Source organism: Macaca fascicularis, chromosome 1 (assembly GCF_037993035.2).
Source record: "Macaca fascicularis isolate 582-1 chromosome 1, T2T-MFA8v1.1".
Classification (NCBI taxonomy): Eukaryota; Metazoa; Chordata; class Mammalia; order Primates; family Cercopithecidae; genus Macaca; species Macaca fascicularis.
This window is the reverse complement of record NC_088375.1, coordinates 98,915,882-98,932,963: the sequence shown is the minus strand read 5'-3', so window position 1 is coordinate 98,932,963 and position 17,082 is coordinate 98,915,882. Positions and strand designations below refer to the sequence as shown.

General features: G+C 42.9%; 1 protein-coding gene across 7 annotated transcripts in view; it reads left to right on the top strand.

Annotated features, from left to right (window-relative positions):
• NOS1AP (carboxyl-terminal PDZ ligand of neuronal nitric oxide synthase protein) overlaps positions 1 to 17,082 on the top strand; it is a 325,570-nt gene that overhangs the window by 86,752 nt on the left and 221,736 nt on the right. For 4 of the 7 annotated variants that reach the window (XM_074038868.1, XM_065543080.2, XM_045398571.3 and 1 more), the window contains exon 2: positions 3,073 to 3,144. The exons of the other annotated variants lie outside the window; for them this stretch is intronic. In XM_074038868.1, coding sequence (XP_073894969.1) covers positions 3,073 to 3,144 — 72 coding nt within the window. The remainder of the gene's footprint in view (positions 1 to 3,072; positions 3,145 to 17,082) is intronic. 7 annotated transcript variants of the gene reach the window in all.

Here is a 17,082-nt window from a genome sequence, read left to right as displayed (position 1 = left end):
CCAATGTCCTGGAGAGTTTCCCCAATGTTTTCTTTTAACAGTTTCATAGTGTGAGGTCTTAGTTTTAAGTCTTTAGTTCATTTTGATTTGATTTTTGTATATGGTGAGAGATAGGAGTCCAGTTTTATTCTTCTACATATGGATATCCAGTTTTCCCAGCACCATTTATTGAAGAGACTATTCTTTCCCTAATGTATGTTCTTGGGATCTTTGTTAAAAATGAGTTCACAGTAGATGTGTGGATTTGTTTCTGGATTCCCCATTCTATTCCTTTGGTCTGTATGTCTGTTTTTATGCCAGTACCATGCTGTTTTGGTTGCTATAGTTCTGTAGCATAATTTGAAGTCAGGTAATGTGATTCCTTCAGCTGTGTTCTTTTTGCTCAGGATAACTTTAGCTATTTCTGGGTCTTTTATGGCTCTGTATAAATATTAGGATTGTTTTTTCTATTTTTGTGAAAGATGTCATTGGTATTTTGATAGGGATTGTATTGAATCTGTAGATTGCTTTGGGTAGTATAGACGTTTTAACAATAGTGATTCTTCTAATTCATGAACATGGGTTATCTTTCCATTATTTTGTGTCCTCTGCAATTTCTTTCATTAATGTTTTATAGTTTTTATTGTAGCAATCTTTCACTTCTTTGGTTAAGCTAATTTCTAGGTATTTAGATTAGTGATTTTCTTTGCATGAATGGGAAGGAAGGAAGGAAGAAGAGCGAGTGAGTGTGTGGTGTGTGTGATGTGTTAGTAGGGGTGTGGGGTGAGGCAAGTGTGTGGTAGGGTAGGGATGGGTCCCATCTGGGTATTTGTGTTCAGGCCCAGTGGTGGGTCTCAGTGGGCAGTAGCCCCTTTCCTGGTCTGCAGGGATCCAGTGGGAGGACCGTACAGCCCCCCAGGCTCCCTGTGATGGGTGACCTTGCTTGATCCTGTGGCCTCAGCTCTCATGTGATGGCTGAGGGAACATGAGCCCCTCAAGGCCTGTGTATTCCTGACTACAGGGCATTCAGGGCAGGAGCCATCAGCTGTGCAGTGTCAAGGAGGGGGGCATGGAAACTGTCCCCGGCTGGAGGGCCTGTGAAGTTGGGCAATCACGAATCTGGGCCTCACGTCATCCCTAGCTCTGGGTCACTGTCTTGTTGACAGACTGCACCGCCTCAGCAGAGCTCAGAAGGAAAAATGTAACCACCATTAAATCTGCCCACACTATTAGATCTAAGTGGTTTTGTTTACCTCAGCGAGTTGCAAGGTTCTTCAATAGCTGTGTTGCTCCCCAAGGGCCGTGGTGGGGCTGTCCTCTTGGGGCCAAACTGCAATGTGCTCACTGCTTGCCAGTTGTGTTCTTCAGTGTATTAGCACAAACTGTTGATCAATACTAGGGGAAATCCCTTTGTGATAATTAGTTTTTGAAACCCTCTTCACTGGGGTCAGACTTCAGCTCCAAATTTCGGGAAAAACTTGCTTTTCCCGTAACCACAGAACATTCCTTTCCCGCACAGATGACTGTCGTGGTCTTATCTTCACTCTTAATGGAATCTTTGCTTGGGTAGACATTTAAGTTATTCTGGGCTCTTAATTTCTGGTATATCCCTTGGGCTGTTTTATGTAATTTATGTATAATAAGGAAAGGCAAGTCCCAGTGGGTCAGTGTCTAATGGGATGGTATATATGAAGGAACTCATGTCATAGATGCTTAATCAATGAATCAATGTTGGGTTGTCCTATTTTCTTGTTTCATTCTTATAAGGAATGATATCTAGAGATTATACCTTTTTTAATTTTTACTTTTTGACATAGAGCCTCACTCCATCATCTGGGCTAGAGTGTCATGGCATGATCTCAGCTCAGTGCAACCTCTGCCTCCTGGGTTCAAGCAATTCTTGTGTCTCAGCCTCCAGAGTAGCTGGAATTACAGGCATATGCCACCACGCCCAGCTAATTTTTGTATTTTTAATAGAGATGGGGTTTCATCATGTTGGCCAGGCTGGTCTCGAACTCCTGACCTCAAGTGATCTCCTTGCCTCAGCCTTCCAAAGAACAGAATTACAGGCATGAGCTACAGTGCCCAGCCAAGATTATACTTTTGATCCAGCAATCTTACTTCTAGGAATCTGGCAATCTTACTTCCAGAGCTACTTGGATGGGCTCAAACTTGTATAGATGAAAAGTATAATTTGTAATAGTGACATAGCATGTCCATCAGTAGGGGAGCCATTATGTGTAATGTAATAGTCTTGTATTCATTGGCATAGAGAGATGCCCTAGTTGTATTTAAAGTCAAAAAACCAAGTTGCAGGACAATGTGAGTAATATGAACCTTTATATAAAACAAACTCCCCCCATCTGTGAATATATACCCATCAGTACACAAAGAGAGATGTACATCAACTGTTACAGAGGGGACTTTATTCTTTTGTGCTGCATATTTCTGTATTATTTGAATAGCTTACAGTAAGAAAATACTCATATTAAGCATTCATCTTCATATTCAAATTGGTTTTAAAATAACTTCTAAGTATAATAAAAAATTTTAAATAAATTAGTTCATTTCTTTCTTCCAAACAGGAACTTAATCAAATGTGTCAGGTATCTAAAACATCTAGGCCTAAATCAGTGAAGTTCCATAGTTAAAAAAGGTATATATTCTTTTTTTTTTTTGAGAGCACTAATATTTGCCAATCACTTTTGTGTAGGACATTTTATTCTGTTTGATCTTTACTGAGAGCCAATGTTACAGTTGAGAACATTGAGACAAAAAAAGTGAATTGCCTTGCCATAAAATTAGTGGTGGAAGAGTCTTCATACCCAAGACTTTCTGGCTTGAAAGGCTGCTTGGTTAGACACAGTGCTCTACTGGATCTCTGGTTAAGAGCAAGATAAAGGAAGCAGTAATTTCTGGTTAACTTGCTCTTTATAAAGTTAGAAACAGACTCAGAACAAAACACCCTTCTGGCTCTTAATTTCTTCATCTGTCAAATGGGCAGGTGAGCTGGCCCTTCACCCTTTGGAACTTTCTGGGATTAGGGACACTTGCTACCCCTCCTCTCAATGAGTGTTTGCTTCTCCCCCACAGTACGTAGGAAGCCTGGACGTGCCAAGGCCCAACAGCAGGGTGGAGATCGTGGCTGCCATGCGCCGGATCCGGGTGAGTGGCCAGAGGCGGGCTGTGTGGAGCGGGGAGTCAAGTATCTTAGCTGCTGGCCCTTCTAGGTAGGGCTGGAGGGGCCAAAATGGATGGCTGCACCCCTTGCAAACCCAAACTCCTCCTCTCTGTACCCTCCGGGAGGCTGTTCTGAATTGAATGTTTGATCTTGATGAAAGGCCAATGTTAAAATGGATGTGATGGCTGGAGTTGTACCATCTTCTCTCTCTTGTGACCTGTAGCTCCTCAAACTGAGATGCATGTTACCTTGATGATGTGTAGTGACTGGCCAGGGACTGATGTCTCTTTTTTATTCAAAGATTTTAGGGAAAAGGTTTAGTAGTTAGCTGGTAATTGACTCAAAACATTCTTTAAAAAGGTAATTTATTGTGGTATAGAATATAAGATTTACTTGGATTTTTAAGAGTAAATATGAGATTTTAACAAAATTTTATTGGTTGGATGCTTTAGGCTCCGGGAGTGTCAGTGCATTTTCTTCTGCCATTTTGTCTACTTTCGGAAAGTTCGGTATACCTTCTCGTTGATATATGTGGTTCAGTCTATGAACTTGTTGCTTTCTGACTCTGTGGTACATGGAGCTGAGACTGAACAAGAATTAAATTCTCTTCTGATACCTGCAAAGGAATTTGTCCATGTTCTCTGCACTGGAACAGAATAAATTACTTTGTACTTGTGCATTTCAATGGTAGGTTCGGGATTGGTGAAATGGATTTTAATTGTTTATTGTAAGAGAAAATTGGCATTAGAGATGGCACGATTGGTCATCCCTGGATGCAGCCTGGTTTGCTCTTTAGAATCATTGTTCTGTAGAATAATTTACTCACCTAAATGGAAAACATGTAAGTGATGCTGTAGCTTCATTTTTCCTTCTTAGTTTTACTTTCAGTCAATCCTTCATCTGGTCAACAGAAACTTCAACTCAATGACAGCAACGTTGGGAAGAAAATTTGCATGATTGGGGCTCTTTCTCTGCACAGTTCATCAGCCTAATAAAATCCTTTCATTGCCTTGATCTTCCCAGTATTTCAGCATTTTTTTATTGTTAAATTAAATTTATTGAGACTGCCATTAAATACAACAGTACTATTTTCATGGACACAGTAAGAAGTAGCTTCAAAGCACTTTTACTTGAGTTGTTTCATTCAGTGTTCACAGCAGGCTGTGAAGTGGGGTACCAGTCACCCTCATTTTCTAAACTGAAGCTCAGAGGGGTATAGCGAGGAGTCCCATAGGTCTAGGAAGGGGCAGCCATATGGCCTGAATGTATTTCTTCACTCAGTCTCATGAGAACATGCAACTTTTGAGTGTTTCCAGGCCTCCTCTTTTCCTTCACCCTCTAGCTCAGATAGAAAGCACAGAGGCCTCGGCTGGGGAACATCTGGAGGTGTTACAGTTGTTAGGATGGGCTGCTACTTTCACCACAGTTGTGGTTGCTGCTGTGATAAGAAGGACTGGACCTGCAGCTGGCCTGTCCTTGGGGTTTCAACCAAATATAGTGCCTTTTTAATTCACTTTTGACTAAGAGACAGAGAATATGTTGTCAGTAGTATCACTATCATTATGAAAGTGACATCTCTGTTAATAGTAGTCACTATTAGGAATAGCTACTTATGTGCCAGGTGCTTTGTTAGGCTTTTTAATATTGAAATAATATTTTATTATTTTATTTACTATTTATAGCTACTCTAGATGAGGATGTTATTATTACATTTTATAGATGAGGAAATAGAACCTTGGGCAGATTAAATAATTCTAGGTCAAGTTGCTGTGAGTAGGAAGAGTCGGGATTCATATTCAGGACTGTGCTGGCCCATTTGTAACCCTGCTGAGGGCTCTTTGTGACCCTAATATGAGTCATTACCGCTGCTGAGGAACCAAAGAACTGGTACATGGAACCTCCCCAGTAAGAGAGCCAGTGGCAGAGATATAACTTTGTGGAATAAACAGAGGTACAGGTAAACATCACCTGGAAGCAAGGGAAGGCCGAGGCATGGGATGGGGCTGGCCGGTCGTGGGATCTGGAGGCGTCTGGGGTTAGAATGTGACCCCAGTCTCCTTTTCCCTCATCATCTGCCAGCCCTTATGGCCCATGTGCCTCTTCCTGTAGCTCCCTTCCTATGGGCTGCTTCCAGTGCTTAATGAGCAGCTCATTAAATTAGAGGGAGCAATTAATTGGCCAGAAAGCTGTTTGGTCTGGCTGGCCAGTCTCTTGTTTAGACTGGCCACCATTAATAGCAAGTGCTGTGGTATGTGTTTTACCCTAAACCCCTCAATTCACTGCTAGGTCCAGGCTGCTATTTTCTTTTCTTCTTTTCCTTTTAAAAGCTGTGTTAGCTGTAATTACAGCTTTCAAGAACTAGGGCATGGGATTTCTGTGTAAAGGACTATTCTTGACTTTGTCCTTTTATGTAGAATGGTGCCAGGCTAACATTGGGCAGGCTTTTGGTTGCTGGGTGTTCTGATGGGTTCAGAAGACACAGGCCTCACAGCTTGGCTGGAGCAGTGGGTAGACCTTGGAAAACATCAATTATGATAAGGATCACAGGGCCTCACATGTGTGAGATGTTAACCTCCCTGAACCTGTCTAGAGTGCTAAAGGGACAGTTGATGGTCAGTGAAGATCATCTGTTTCCCAGAGAGAGAAGCATTCAGAGTGAAGGGATCTGTGTGAGGTGTCCCCATTCATTCTTTGAGCTGGGGCTCCTATTCCTTACCCCAGAGTGGACTCTGAGCTAAATATCTGGCCTTTGTTTTTTACTGGTGCTTTCCTCTTCCCTCTCTCCATTTCTCATTTGGTCCCTCTTGATGTTCTTTCTGAATTTATGTTATCTGTCTTGAGCGTGTTTTGCTTTTTTTCCTTTTTAATGTGCTTTTAGTATTAATTATGGTGGTAAATGTATAACACTAAATTTAACTATTTTTAAGTGTGAAGTTCAGCAGTGTTAGGTATGTTCACACTGTTATGTCACAGATTTCTAGAACTTTTTCATCTTGCGAAATGGACACTCTATACCCATTAAACACAATTCCCCTTCCCCCTCTTGCCAGCCCTTGGGAACTACCTTTCTACTCTCTGTTTCTGTGATTTTAACTACTTCATATGAATGAAATCGTATAGTATTTGTCCTTTTTTGACTGGCTTATTTCATTTAGCATGATATCATCAAGGTTCATCCATGTTGTAGTATGTGACAGGATTTCCTTCCTTGTTAAGGCTGTGTAATATTCCATAATGTGTGTATACCACATTAAAAAAATCCATTCATTTAACTATGAACATTTTAGTTGCTTCTGCCTCTTAGCTGTTGTGAATACTGCTGCAATGAACATAGGTATGTAAATATCTTTTTGAGAACTTGCTTAGAAATTTTGGGGATATATACCCAGAAATGTGATCGCTGGATATGGTAGTCCTGTTTTTAATTTTTTGAAGAACCTCCATACTATTTTCCATAATGACCATCATTTTGCATTACCATCACAACTTCCTTGTTTATTATTTACCAGAGAGTAGAAGCTCAGTGTTAGAACCAAGACCAAACTGCAGGCATTTGATTCCAGATCTGGTACTTCCCCTGCTCCATGCCAACTCCTTGGTATTGGGTCTATCCATATATTACTCTCTGATCTCTACAATGACCCAGACAAGAAGGAAGCTTAAAGGACACTCCCCAGAACTACAGGATGGTTGTCCTGCTTGCTCTTTGTTTACCAAGGATCCAAAGGTCTGAGAAGTTGCCAGCTGGAAAAGGAAGAGGAAAGTGAGAGAAGAGGGAATATGGCTCCTTTTTAAATTGAGACCTATTTTTATTTTCTTTTAGCTGTATAGCTTAGAACAGTTCACAAAGTTTAGGGAAGTTCTGCTTGAGCTGGGGATTGGTCTGACACTGGTGCTGCTTGCTTGGAGGTTGCTGGTTGAAGGTGCAGGGTGGCTGATAATGCTGAAACCAGGTTGCTGGCATTGCACTGTCAGTCCAACTGTGTGAATAGGTGAGTCCAGCAGCCAGATGTTTGGTATGATTTGCATTAGTAAATATGAACACCAATCTGTCATTTAACTTTTTAGCTTTCCTGGGAAGGCAGCACTATGTAGTGGAAAGAGCTCTCAATGAGGAATAATGAGAGCTGGACTTGAGTCTTCTCCTTGACTTAATATATAACCTTGGTGAGGCATGTAACTGCTGTTAATCTGTTTCCTCATTTATAAAAGGCAGAGCATGACATTTCTTGTTCTGTCTCTCTAGTGCTATTGTTGAATCTGGGATGAAGCATGGCAAAACGTTTTATAAACCATAAAGTGCTATTTATATTCATTGGTATCATTTTTATACCTTCCTTTGGGTTTCAAAGCATTTCATAAATGCAGATAAATACCCTGAGAGATATTGAGCTGCCTCATCTAGCCCCTTTTAATAGCTAGCATCTTTTTTTCAGGTTTTAGTGCAAACATCCCTTCCTTGGGGAGGCCTTTCCTACCTAGGTCATCTTGTCCTCTCATGTTCTGTGGCACCACACCCCTCTCTTTTGTAGCACTCAGAGCAACTGTATTCCCAACGTTTGGCATGGTGCCCATCTGTGCTCAGTAAACATTTGTTGAGTGACTGAGAAAATTAATCTTACTTAATAACCACCTGAGCATAAACCCATGCAATCTGGGGAGGCTCCACTGAGGCAGTTCTGGGGAAGGAAGACGGCTGCACTGAAGTCAGACTTGATGGGTTCTATAGCTTTGCCAAGGATGCTGGTGTGGAGAGAGCTGGGCTGCAGCGCCCGGCTCCAGCGTGTTACTGGGTGACTCCTGACCCCTTCACCTTTGGAGCCCACTGTTGCTGTGGGAACTGGAGGCTTTCGGTGCTGTCCTTGTGGCTGGAGATCCAATTTCTGGCTCTTAAACCAGGGGATAGATCCCTGCAGTCAAAATGTGGTGCAGCCTCTGGAGGCCTGTACAGACCAAACCTAGGAGGGATGTGCACTGCATCTAGATGACACTCAGGGACGTCTGGTTTCCTGTGGTGGCTCCTCTGGCTGTAGGCTGGGCAAAAACTTGGCCCCACTGCAAATGATCTTCCAAATGGTCCAGTGTGGAGTCAGAGTTTCCTATTTAACGGTGACTTGGTTTCTCAAGTGTGACACTCTGGAGTGGTGTTGGTCTTGGCCTTGAACAGAATGCACCGGTGACCAGAAAATGGTCAAGCCCTCCTCTCCTTGCAGCCCTCTTCCAGAATTGCCAACTCTTCCAGAAATTCTCTCAAGAAAAACAAAAACAAAAACAGAATAATATAAAGTGACCTTAGATGCTCTCTTGGGAGAACGTAACTGAAATGCTCTTAGGAGAACATCCAGGGACTGGTGGACGGGCGGCTTTATAGAGGCAGCGACTGGAGTTGTGAGTGCCACCTATCTGCACTTGTGTTTCCTTACCCACCAGCAGTATGCCTCTGCACGTGGTCTCATACATTCAGCCCTGAAATCCATATTTTACCTCCTCTGGAAAGCTTTGTCCAGGAGTCACTTTATCTCTTTTTATAACTTTCTCCCTAAGTAGACCCCCTCAGCACCATTTACTCCTTTGTCATTGTTCTCCTTTTCATCCCAAGTTCAGAGTTGGCAAGCCTGGCTCAGAACAGCTGAAGTTGTAACACAAACCTCTCTTTCACTGTGTTAGCATGGCCCTATTAATTTCCTATGCTGCTGTAACAAATTATTTAAAACTACAAACTTAGTGGCTTAACACAAACTTATAGTTCTCAAGGTCAGAGTCCAAAATGGGGCTAAAATCAAGGAGTTGTCAGGGCTGTGTTCCTTCTGGAGGCTCTAGAGAAGAATCTGTGCCTTGGCTTTACCAGCTTCCAGAGGCTCCCTGGATTCCTTGGCTCATGGCCCCTTTCCATCCTTAGTGCTGGCAATTATGTCCCTGAATTATGGCCCCTGCTTTCTGTCTTCACATCTCTTTCTCTAACTCTGACTCTCCTGCATCTCCATCGCCTTTGGTTATAAGGACCCTCGTTATTAGATTGGGCCCTCCTCATTCTTCCTTCCCCAGTAATCCAGGATAATCTCCCCTTCTCAAGGTCCTTAATTTGGTCACACCTGCAAAGTGCCCTTTGTCATGTAAGGTAACACATTCATAGGTTTTGGGGATTAGGTCATGGACCTCTTTGGGGGGCTTTGAGTCTGTCTACTATAATGGGATTAGAGTATTAGGCTCATAGCAGGGATTGGAGAGATTCCACCCCCTACTGAGGTACTCTAGTATTGGGATCAGGAAGAACTAAATTCAAATTCTGTTTCTTCTGTTTACTAGCTAAATGACTGAACACATTTCTTAACCTATCAGTTGTTCTTTAATCATCAGGAAAATTGGGATAATATCCTTTTGGCACATGTATTTTACAGTTATACATGAATGCATGCAGAATACTGAGTGAAGTGCCTAGCATGTGGATTGTGAACCATAAATAATAGTTCTTTGCCTCCTTTCTTTTTTTTCCCCAAGACAGGCTCTTGCTCTGTCACCCATGTTGGAGTGTGGTGGCATGATCATGGATCAGTACAGCCTCAACCTCCCAGGCTCAGGTGACCCTCCTGCCTCAACCTCCCTAGTAGCTGGGACTACAGGCATGTGCCACCACACCTGGCTAATTTTTAAAATTATTTGTAGGGATGGGGTCTCCCTATGTTGCCCAGGCTGGTTATTCCTTTTTAATTACTGTGCGTTGGAGCAGGGCACTGGGGTCAGAAAACCATACATGTTGGCTGCCAAGCACGCATAAGCACCTGCTAAATGTTAGTTATTATTATTAAAGACATGAATTCAATTGCTTTTAGGGCAATCATTATTTTTAACCAGTCAGCACATCAGTGTTTCTTAGAAAGGGTTCTGTGGCTCTTTTGGAATTTAGTAATGTATGTTCAAGTGTCTGAGAGTTCTCCATAAGAATTTTAAAATTTTGTTTTTCATTTGATCCTGATGACAACAAGATAAAATAAGCCTGTTCTGCACTGTTGGAAGGGCCATTGTCTGCCCGAGCACTGTCATTTGAATTTATCATTCACAGCTGTGTTTGTCTACTTGTTTCTACATGTGTTGCCATCAAATAGTTCTTCTGTAAGGGTTATGCCCTGAAGAAAAAGAACAGAAAATTTTAATATATATATATATAATGAATTCTAATAAGGTGAAGGACACATGACTGTACTTTGCACAGTCATGAGTTATAAACCAAGATTTTTGTGGTAATTGGAATAGAGAGAGAAAAGTAGCAGAAAAATGGAGTTAAGTGCATGGTGCATGGTACAGAAGGCGAGGCTGATATGTAGCCATAGTTCCTGAGGCAGCCTCTGGAGTTGCTGATGGCTAGTGTTTGTCCTGATAACTTTCAGTGTCTTTTCTCATTTGTTGGGACTGTACCATCCTGGCTGTAGAATTTCTGAGTATCACCCTGTGTATTCCTCTGCCAAACCCAAGAGAACTTGGGGCAGGTAGTCACTGTATATTCCTGTTGTGAGCAGTGATATCATTTCAGTTACAAGGACAAAGTATTCTCTGACTTTAGCATTCTTAATTTGTTTTGGTTACAGAATTTGTGTTTAATTTATAAATCTGTGTAAACCCTGTAAGTGATTTATATCTAGTTTTATGCTTTACATATTTAAATGATGTAACAAACATCATTTGCAACGCTTCTTTGGGTAACAGCTTTTTGAGGTCTAATTCTCATACCATATAATTCACCCATTTAAATATACAATTCAGTGAGTTTTAGTATATTCCTAATGTTGTATAACCATTACCACAATCAATTTTAAAACATTTTCACACCCCAAAAAGAAACTCTGTACCTCTAATCCATCTTCCCTGACTCCCCAACACCCCTAGCCCCAGACAACTACTAATCTATATTCTATCTCTATGGATTTGCCTATTTTGGACATTTTAGATGGCATCATACAATATGTGGCCTTAGGTATTTGGCTTCTTTCTTTTAGCATAGTGTTTTCAAGGTTCTTTCATATTGGGGCATGTATCAGTACTTCATTTCTTTTTATTACTGAGTAACATTCCATAGCATGGCTATACCACATATTATTTATTCATTTAAACACTGGGTGTTTGCCAATTTTTTTTTTTCTTTAAAAGGGGCCCAGACTTCATTAAATTTTAGAAAACACTTGATAGGGATTGAGCAGTGTGTGATGGAATGGTTAGAACTGTCTTCTTCTCAGCCAAAGGAAACAAATCAGTGCTTTCTTAGGGGGCAAGGTATTCTCATCAATATAAAGAGCAGTGCCCGGACAGCAGGACCTAATTTTTTCCCATTCATTTGAAAAAATAAATTGACTTCCCCTTTTGAGCCAATACTTTTTTAGGCTCTGGGGATACAGCAGTCTACAAAACAAAGTCCCTGTCTGCATGGAGTTTATAGGGGTGGGTGCTCTTTACACAGACTGTTGCGGAAGGCTTCTAGCCTCATGTCTCTAGAGATGTGAATGGAAAGAGGGAGTGAGCCATGTGGGTATCTGGAGGAAGTGTTCCAGACAGAGGTCAGCAAGTGCCAATGCCCTGGGCACAGGAATGGGCTTTGCAGGTTCAAGAAATAGCAAGAAGGCTATTGTGAATGGAAACTTGGGAGCTTCAGGGAGTGATAGATTATTTCTAGGATTTTATTCCCAGGACTCACACTTCAGGAGAATCTGGTTTGCTAAGTACCTACTGAATACATAATGGAAAATACATTTATCTTTTCCTGAATCTGCAGCAGACGGAAAAGTCACTCAGTAGGAGGAGTTTGGTTCTGCTCTTGAGGTGAAGTGATTTGGGAATGATTTTTAAACTGGGGCTAGAACTGCTGAATGCATTATCTGTCAACAGAGAAGAGTTAGTAAGAGCCAGGAGTTGTTGTCAAAGCAAAACACATGCTACCTTTTAAATAAGGTGCCTTGCTTTATTACGGTCATTTATGCTCAAGAGTGAGAGATGACGTTATTGAGTTTCCATGGGAGGATTTGATATTGCCCAGCTCAGTCCACAGTTTCTTGCACTGACACACCTCATGTTTGGGAGTCCTCTGAAACCAACAGTGTTTATCCATTGTAATAGGATGATATGCACAATATCAGTTCCTTGCTGCTACACTAACCACCCTTTAGGGACCCTTTGATTCATATTCTTGGTGTTGGCAACAGGTTGCATTGAGCATCTACTCTTTGTTTTGATGACTTCTGTGGCACATATATGTATATGCACCCACATAATATCATTTTAATCACTTGTAAGTGTACAACTCAGTGGCATTAAATACATTCACAATACTTTGTATCCATCACCACTATCTATACCCCAATGTTTTTCATCCTTCCTAAGATGAACTCTGTGCCCATTAAACAATAGCTCTGTTTTCCCCTAGCCCTTGGTAACCTCTGTTCCATCTTCCATCTCTATGAATTTGCCTAGCCTAGAAACCTCATATAAGTGAAATCTCATATATTTGTCCTTGTGTGTCTGGCTTATTTCACTAAGCATAATGTTTTTAAGGTACATCCATGCTGTGGCATGTATCAAAAGTTTATTCCTTTTTATGGCTGAATAGTATTCCCTTCTGTGACTTTTTGTACTCAGCACATTACACAGGGTCTGGTGTGTGGCACGTTTCCTCTTGGAGCCAAAAGCAGCATATTATGGGACAAGGACAGAGAGCCATGGCAGCACACACTGAAGACCTGAGCTGCTGGGAGGGCAAACCTCTTTGATCCCTGCTGAAAGGCCCTGATTTCTCACTTATAAAACACTTTCTAGTTGTTTAAGTGAATTTTCCTATCCATTGTCATCTAATGTTAGTCTTCAATAATCCCATAAAAAGCAGGCGTTATCCTTATTTTACAGATAAGGGTCACATGAAGAAAATGACTCCCTTGCCTGGTATGGTGGCTCATACCTGTAATCCCGGCACTTTGGGAGGCCGAGGTGAGCAGATCACCTGAGGCTGGGAGTTCAAGACCAGCCTGACCAACATGGAGAAACCCCGTCTCTGCTAAAAATACAAAATTAGCTGGGCATGGTGCCACATGCCTGTAATCCCAGCTACTCAGGAGGCTGAGGCAGGAGAATTGCTTGAACCCAGGAGGCAGGGGTTACAGTGAGCCGAGATGGCACCATTGCACTCCAGCCTGGGTAGCAAGAGCGAAACTCCATCTAAAAAAAAAAAAAGACTTCTTCAAACTAATTGCATTGTTGTCCTTATCAACATTAACCAGAATTGAGTACAGACTGCACTATGTGCTGTTACTGTGTCGGGCTCCGTGCAAAGCACTTAACAAGACTTGTTACTTGATCCTTATAACAACTCCGTGTGGTGTTGGTGTAATAGTCATCCCATTGTCCAGATGAGGAAACTGAGGTACCACGAGGTTAAATAACTTGCCATAGCTCACAGAGGTGGTAAGTGGGGAATGTAGGATTCACTTCTAAGCTTGAACATGGTACGGTTGTGGTATGGAACCAAGGCAAGACTCCAGTCTGCTTACATCTGACTCAGAGATCCTACATGCTGACTGTCCCTGCTTAACCAAATGTCAGTCCAGGCAACATTGTCTGTGTCCCTGATTATGCCTTTCTCCAGTCTGGGAACATTGCCAAGCAGTGCATGTCACTAGATGTAAATAAGGTCATTATTTGATTTTATGAAACTCTTTTTGGAGATTGAGACTTGTATATTCTGTGTGACACTCCCGTTTGGATATCCCAAAGGCACCTTAAATTCAATATGTCAAAAAACTGAAGTTATCATTTCTGCAGTCTCTCCTCTTTGCCCTGAAAAAGAACATACACTTGTTTTTCATATTTCCTTATCTCTTGGAAAGACATCTTGAGCACTCAAGAATGTAAGCTGGAAATCTCAGGGTCACCTTTCTTCTCTGTCACTACCCCGGGCTTAGGTCACCCTTACAGATTTGCCTCTTAAATATTTCTCAATCATGTCTCTCCCTATTCCTTCCTACCAGTGCAGCCCCAGACTGTTGTGTTTCATAGACAGCTGGAGTGCCCTCCAGACTGCCACCATGCCTTTGGCTGTGCCCTCCTACCATCCTCCACACTACTGCCTGGCTCGTCTGTGTCAGGGTGATTCTGTAGGCATTGTCCTGCTTAAAACCGTGTGGTGAATCCAGGCTGGAGTCTGAACTCAGAGCAAGGCACATGGTATTCTGCCTGGCACCTGAGGCCACAGCAGCATATTATAGGTCCGCTGTGCCTTGTGCCCTGAGTATGTCCTGTTGAGGCCACTTTCTATTCCCACTCTTCCTTCTGCCTGGGAAGCACTCCCTTCCCATTGCGGCTGAAGTCTGTCTCTTCAAACCTCAGCCCAACTTCTGCTTATCCTCCAGAGCCTATTTGAGCTTTCTTCCCTTCTAGAAGCTTTCCCTGATGCCTGCAGAGTAGTTTTCTCTTCTTTTGTGTTACCATTATACTCTAGAGAGACGTTTGTTTCTGCATTCATCACAGTGTATTTGTCTTTTTGAGGGCAGGGACTCTGACACTCATCTTGACAGCAAAGGGGTGAATTACTCAACTGCCAGTTCTTTTGTAAAATGGACAATGTCAACCCTGTTAGAAGTAAATGCAATAATGGGTGTCAAGTCCTTAGCACCGTGCCTGGTCCATAGTATATACCCAGTGGACACCTGTACCTCCTCTCTACATCCTTGTTGCATGGTGGCTGGGCCTGGAAGGCAGTGAGAATTGGCAGCTCAAGCCTTTTGGTCAGGATCCCTTGCTGGGTGGAAGCTCCTCGCCTGGTAGTGCTGGTGCCCTTTGGCTGAGTCTGGTGAATCCATCAGGTCCAGGTTGAAAACTACCGAGCAGAGCCCTGCTGCCTCTGGGTATTCTGTTCAGCACCCAGCCCTTTTGCATTTAATGAATGTAAGAAATAATGGGGCAGCTGCTGTTCCTTACTCTCTCATCCTGCTGCACTAAGTCTCTGCCTCCCTGGAGAGGCGTTTAACCACACGAAGGTTGATGGCGGAAATGACAAATCGCTTCTTCACAACGAGCTCACCCTGCTTTCTAACCAGTTGGAATCACCCTTGTTCATGTGATATTAGCAATTTACCTGTCTCCTTAACCACTAACCATCCTGAGAGGATTTGGCATTCTTTGCAGCTGTTAATCCTCTCATCGCCTGAGGCTTATTAAATAGGTGGAGTGTACATCTAGACTTTCTCCTACAGAAAACAGTCATTCACGAGTTTTTCCTTCTTACTCAGCCTCTCTCCTTAGCTGCTTGAGCCCAGGATAAGGCAGGGTTCTCCCCTCTAGAGGCCACGGTGGGGAGAGCTGGGCTCTGGGCCGGGGAGTCCCTGGTTTGACTCCTTGCTTGGTCAGGACTTCATCAACATAATCGCCTGGCCCTGGCTCCAGGGTGGTTGTGGGGCTGAGGGAGGTGCCTGTGCAGCCCATTTCCCTGTGGAGGTCAGTTGCCCCTTTTCTTTCCCTTCATCATCCTCAGGCCCCCCTTGGGGCAGCCGTGCCATCTGAGGGGGTCTCTCAGGAAGGGTCTCTCCTGAGCCACTGAGACGTAGTCCTCAGTCATATTGTGTGCTGTTGACAATCATCCTATCCTCTGCTGTTTCATTTTACGACTTGTGGACCCAAGTGGGTCTTCGTTTATCCTGACCCAGGAGAGGCTGGGAAGGGAGACAGTTTGAATTGCTCCAGGCGTATGTTACTTGTTAATATTTTAAAATTTGACGTGCTGTCTCCCCAGTTTTTCAGAGGTATGAATCTGAAAGCCATTTCATGGAAAAAAACAGTGAGGAACTGGTTTTATTTCTTTTAGGTGACACTACTAACCAAACATGAGACATCAGAATTTAAGTGGCTAGTCAAAAAAAAAAAAACAAAAAAAAAAAAAAAAAAAAACAGTGAAAATAGCAAGTCTGCACTGATGTTAGTTGTTATATAACAGGCGCTGTGTTTTGCCTGTAGCAACTCACTGAATCCTCATAATTACTTTATGAAGAGGAGATTCAGTAACCTGGTCACATAGGCAATGAATGGCCAGGATTCGGGCTCCAAAACTGGGTCTTCTGACCATGACGCTGCCTCTCCAGGGCTGATGGAGATCATCACTAAATCACCTCCTTTGGGATTCTCTGCTCGTTGGACATGGAGTGTTACTTGCAGAGTACTGCTGTGATGTCTCCTTTAGGCCTCTGTGCAGAGACTGCAGTAGTCTGTGTTAGTGCTGCCCTGTTGAAGTTGGTCCCATCCCATCCACACTTTTCTGGACTTCTGATTGAGCCAGTCTGCTCAGATACGAACTTCCAAATGAACCTGTTTCTCTTTGGTCCTCAGCCAGGCTTTGTGACATCAGCTGCTACAGCTGTGGAAATAGTTGATAAACAGAGTCAGGCTGCCCAGAGGGAGAATGTGGCAGTAGGGTCCCTGGCAGAGGTTGCCTGCTCACTTGGAAGGGCAAAGGCCTAGATGTCCATGTGCAATTGATGCACAAGCTGTCATTGAGCTGAGGCTTGTGGGCAGGGGGGTGTGTTTCTCTTTCCTTCTCCCCTTTTCTTCCTCTCCTTCCGTTGCTTTCTTTCTTTGTTCCTTCTTCCCTTCCTCTTTCCTTCTCTCCCTTTCTTTCTCCTTTGAAAAACTAAGATGAGGTCCTGGTAAAGATGGTACATAGAAGAGAGGCTTCAAGCCTCAAGAAGTTATTTCGATAGTATAGTAAGTCACTGTTCCTTATTGAATAAGAGGCCGAAGGGACTGAGGTAGTGAGGAGTTGAAGTCTGGCTTGGTTCAGGCCCGAATACCCAAACCAGGCCAGCTTTGGGTTGGGTTGGCTCTGCCTGGCATGAGGAGCACATCCAAAGAATTTGTCCCCCTTAGGGAACCATGCTGGGCAATCTTCTAAGCATTGG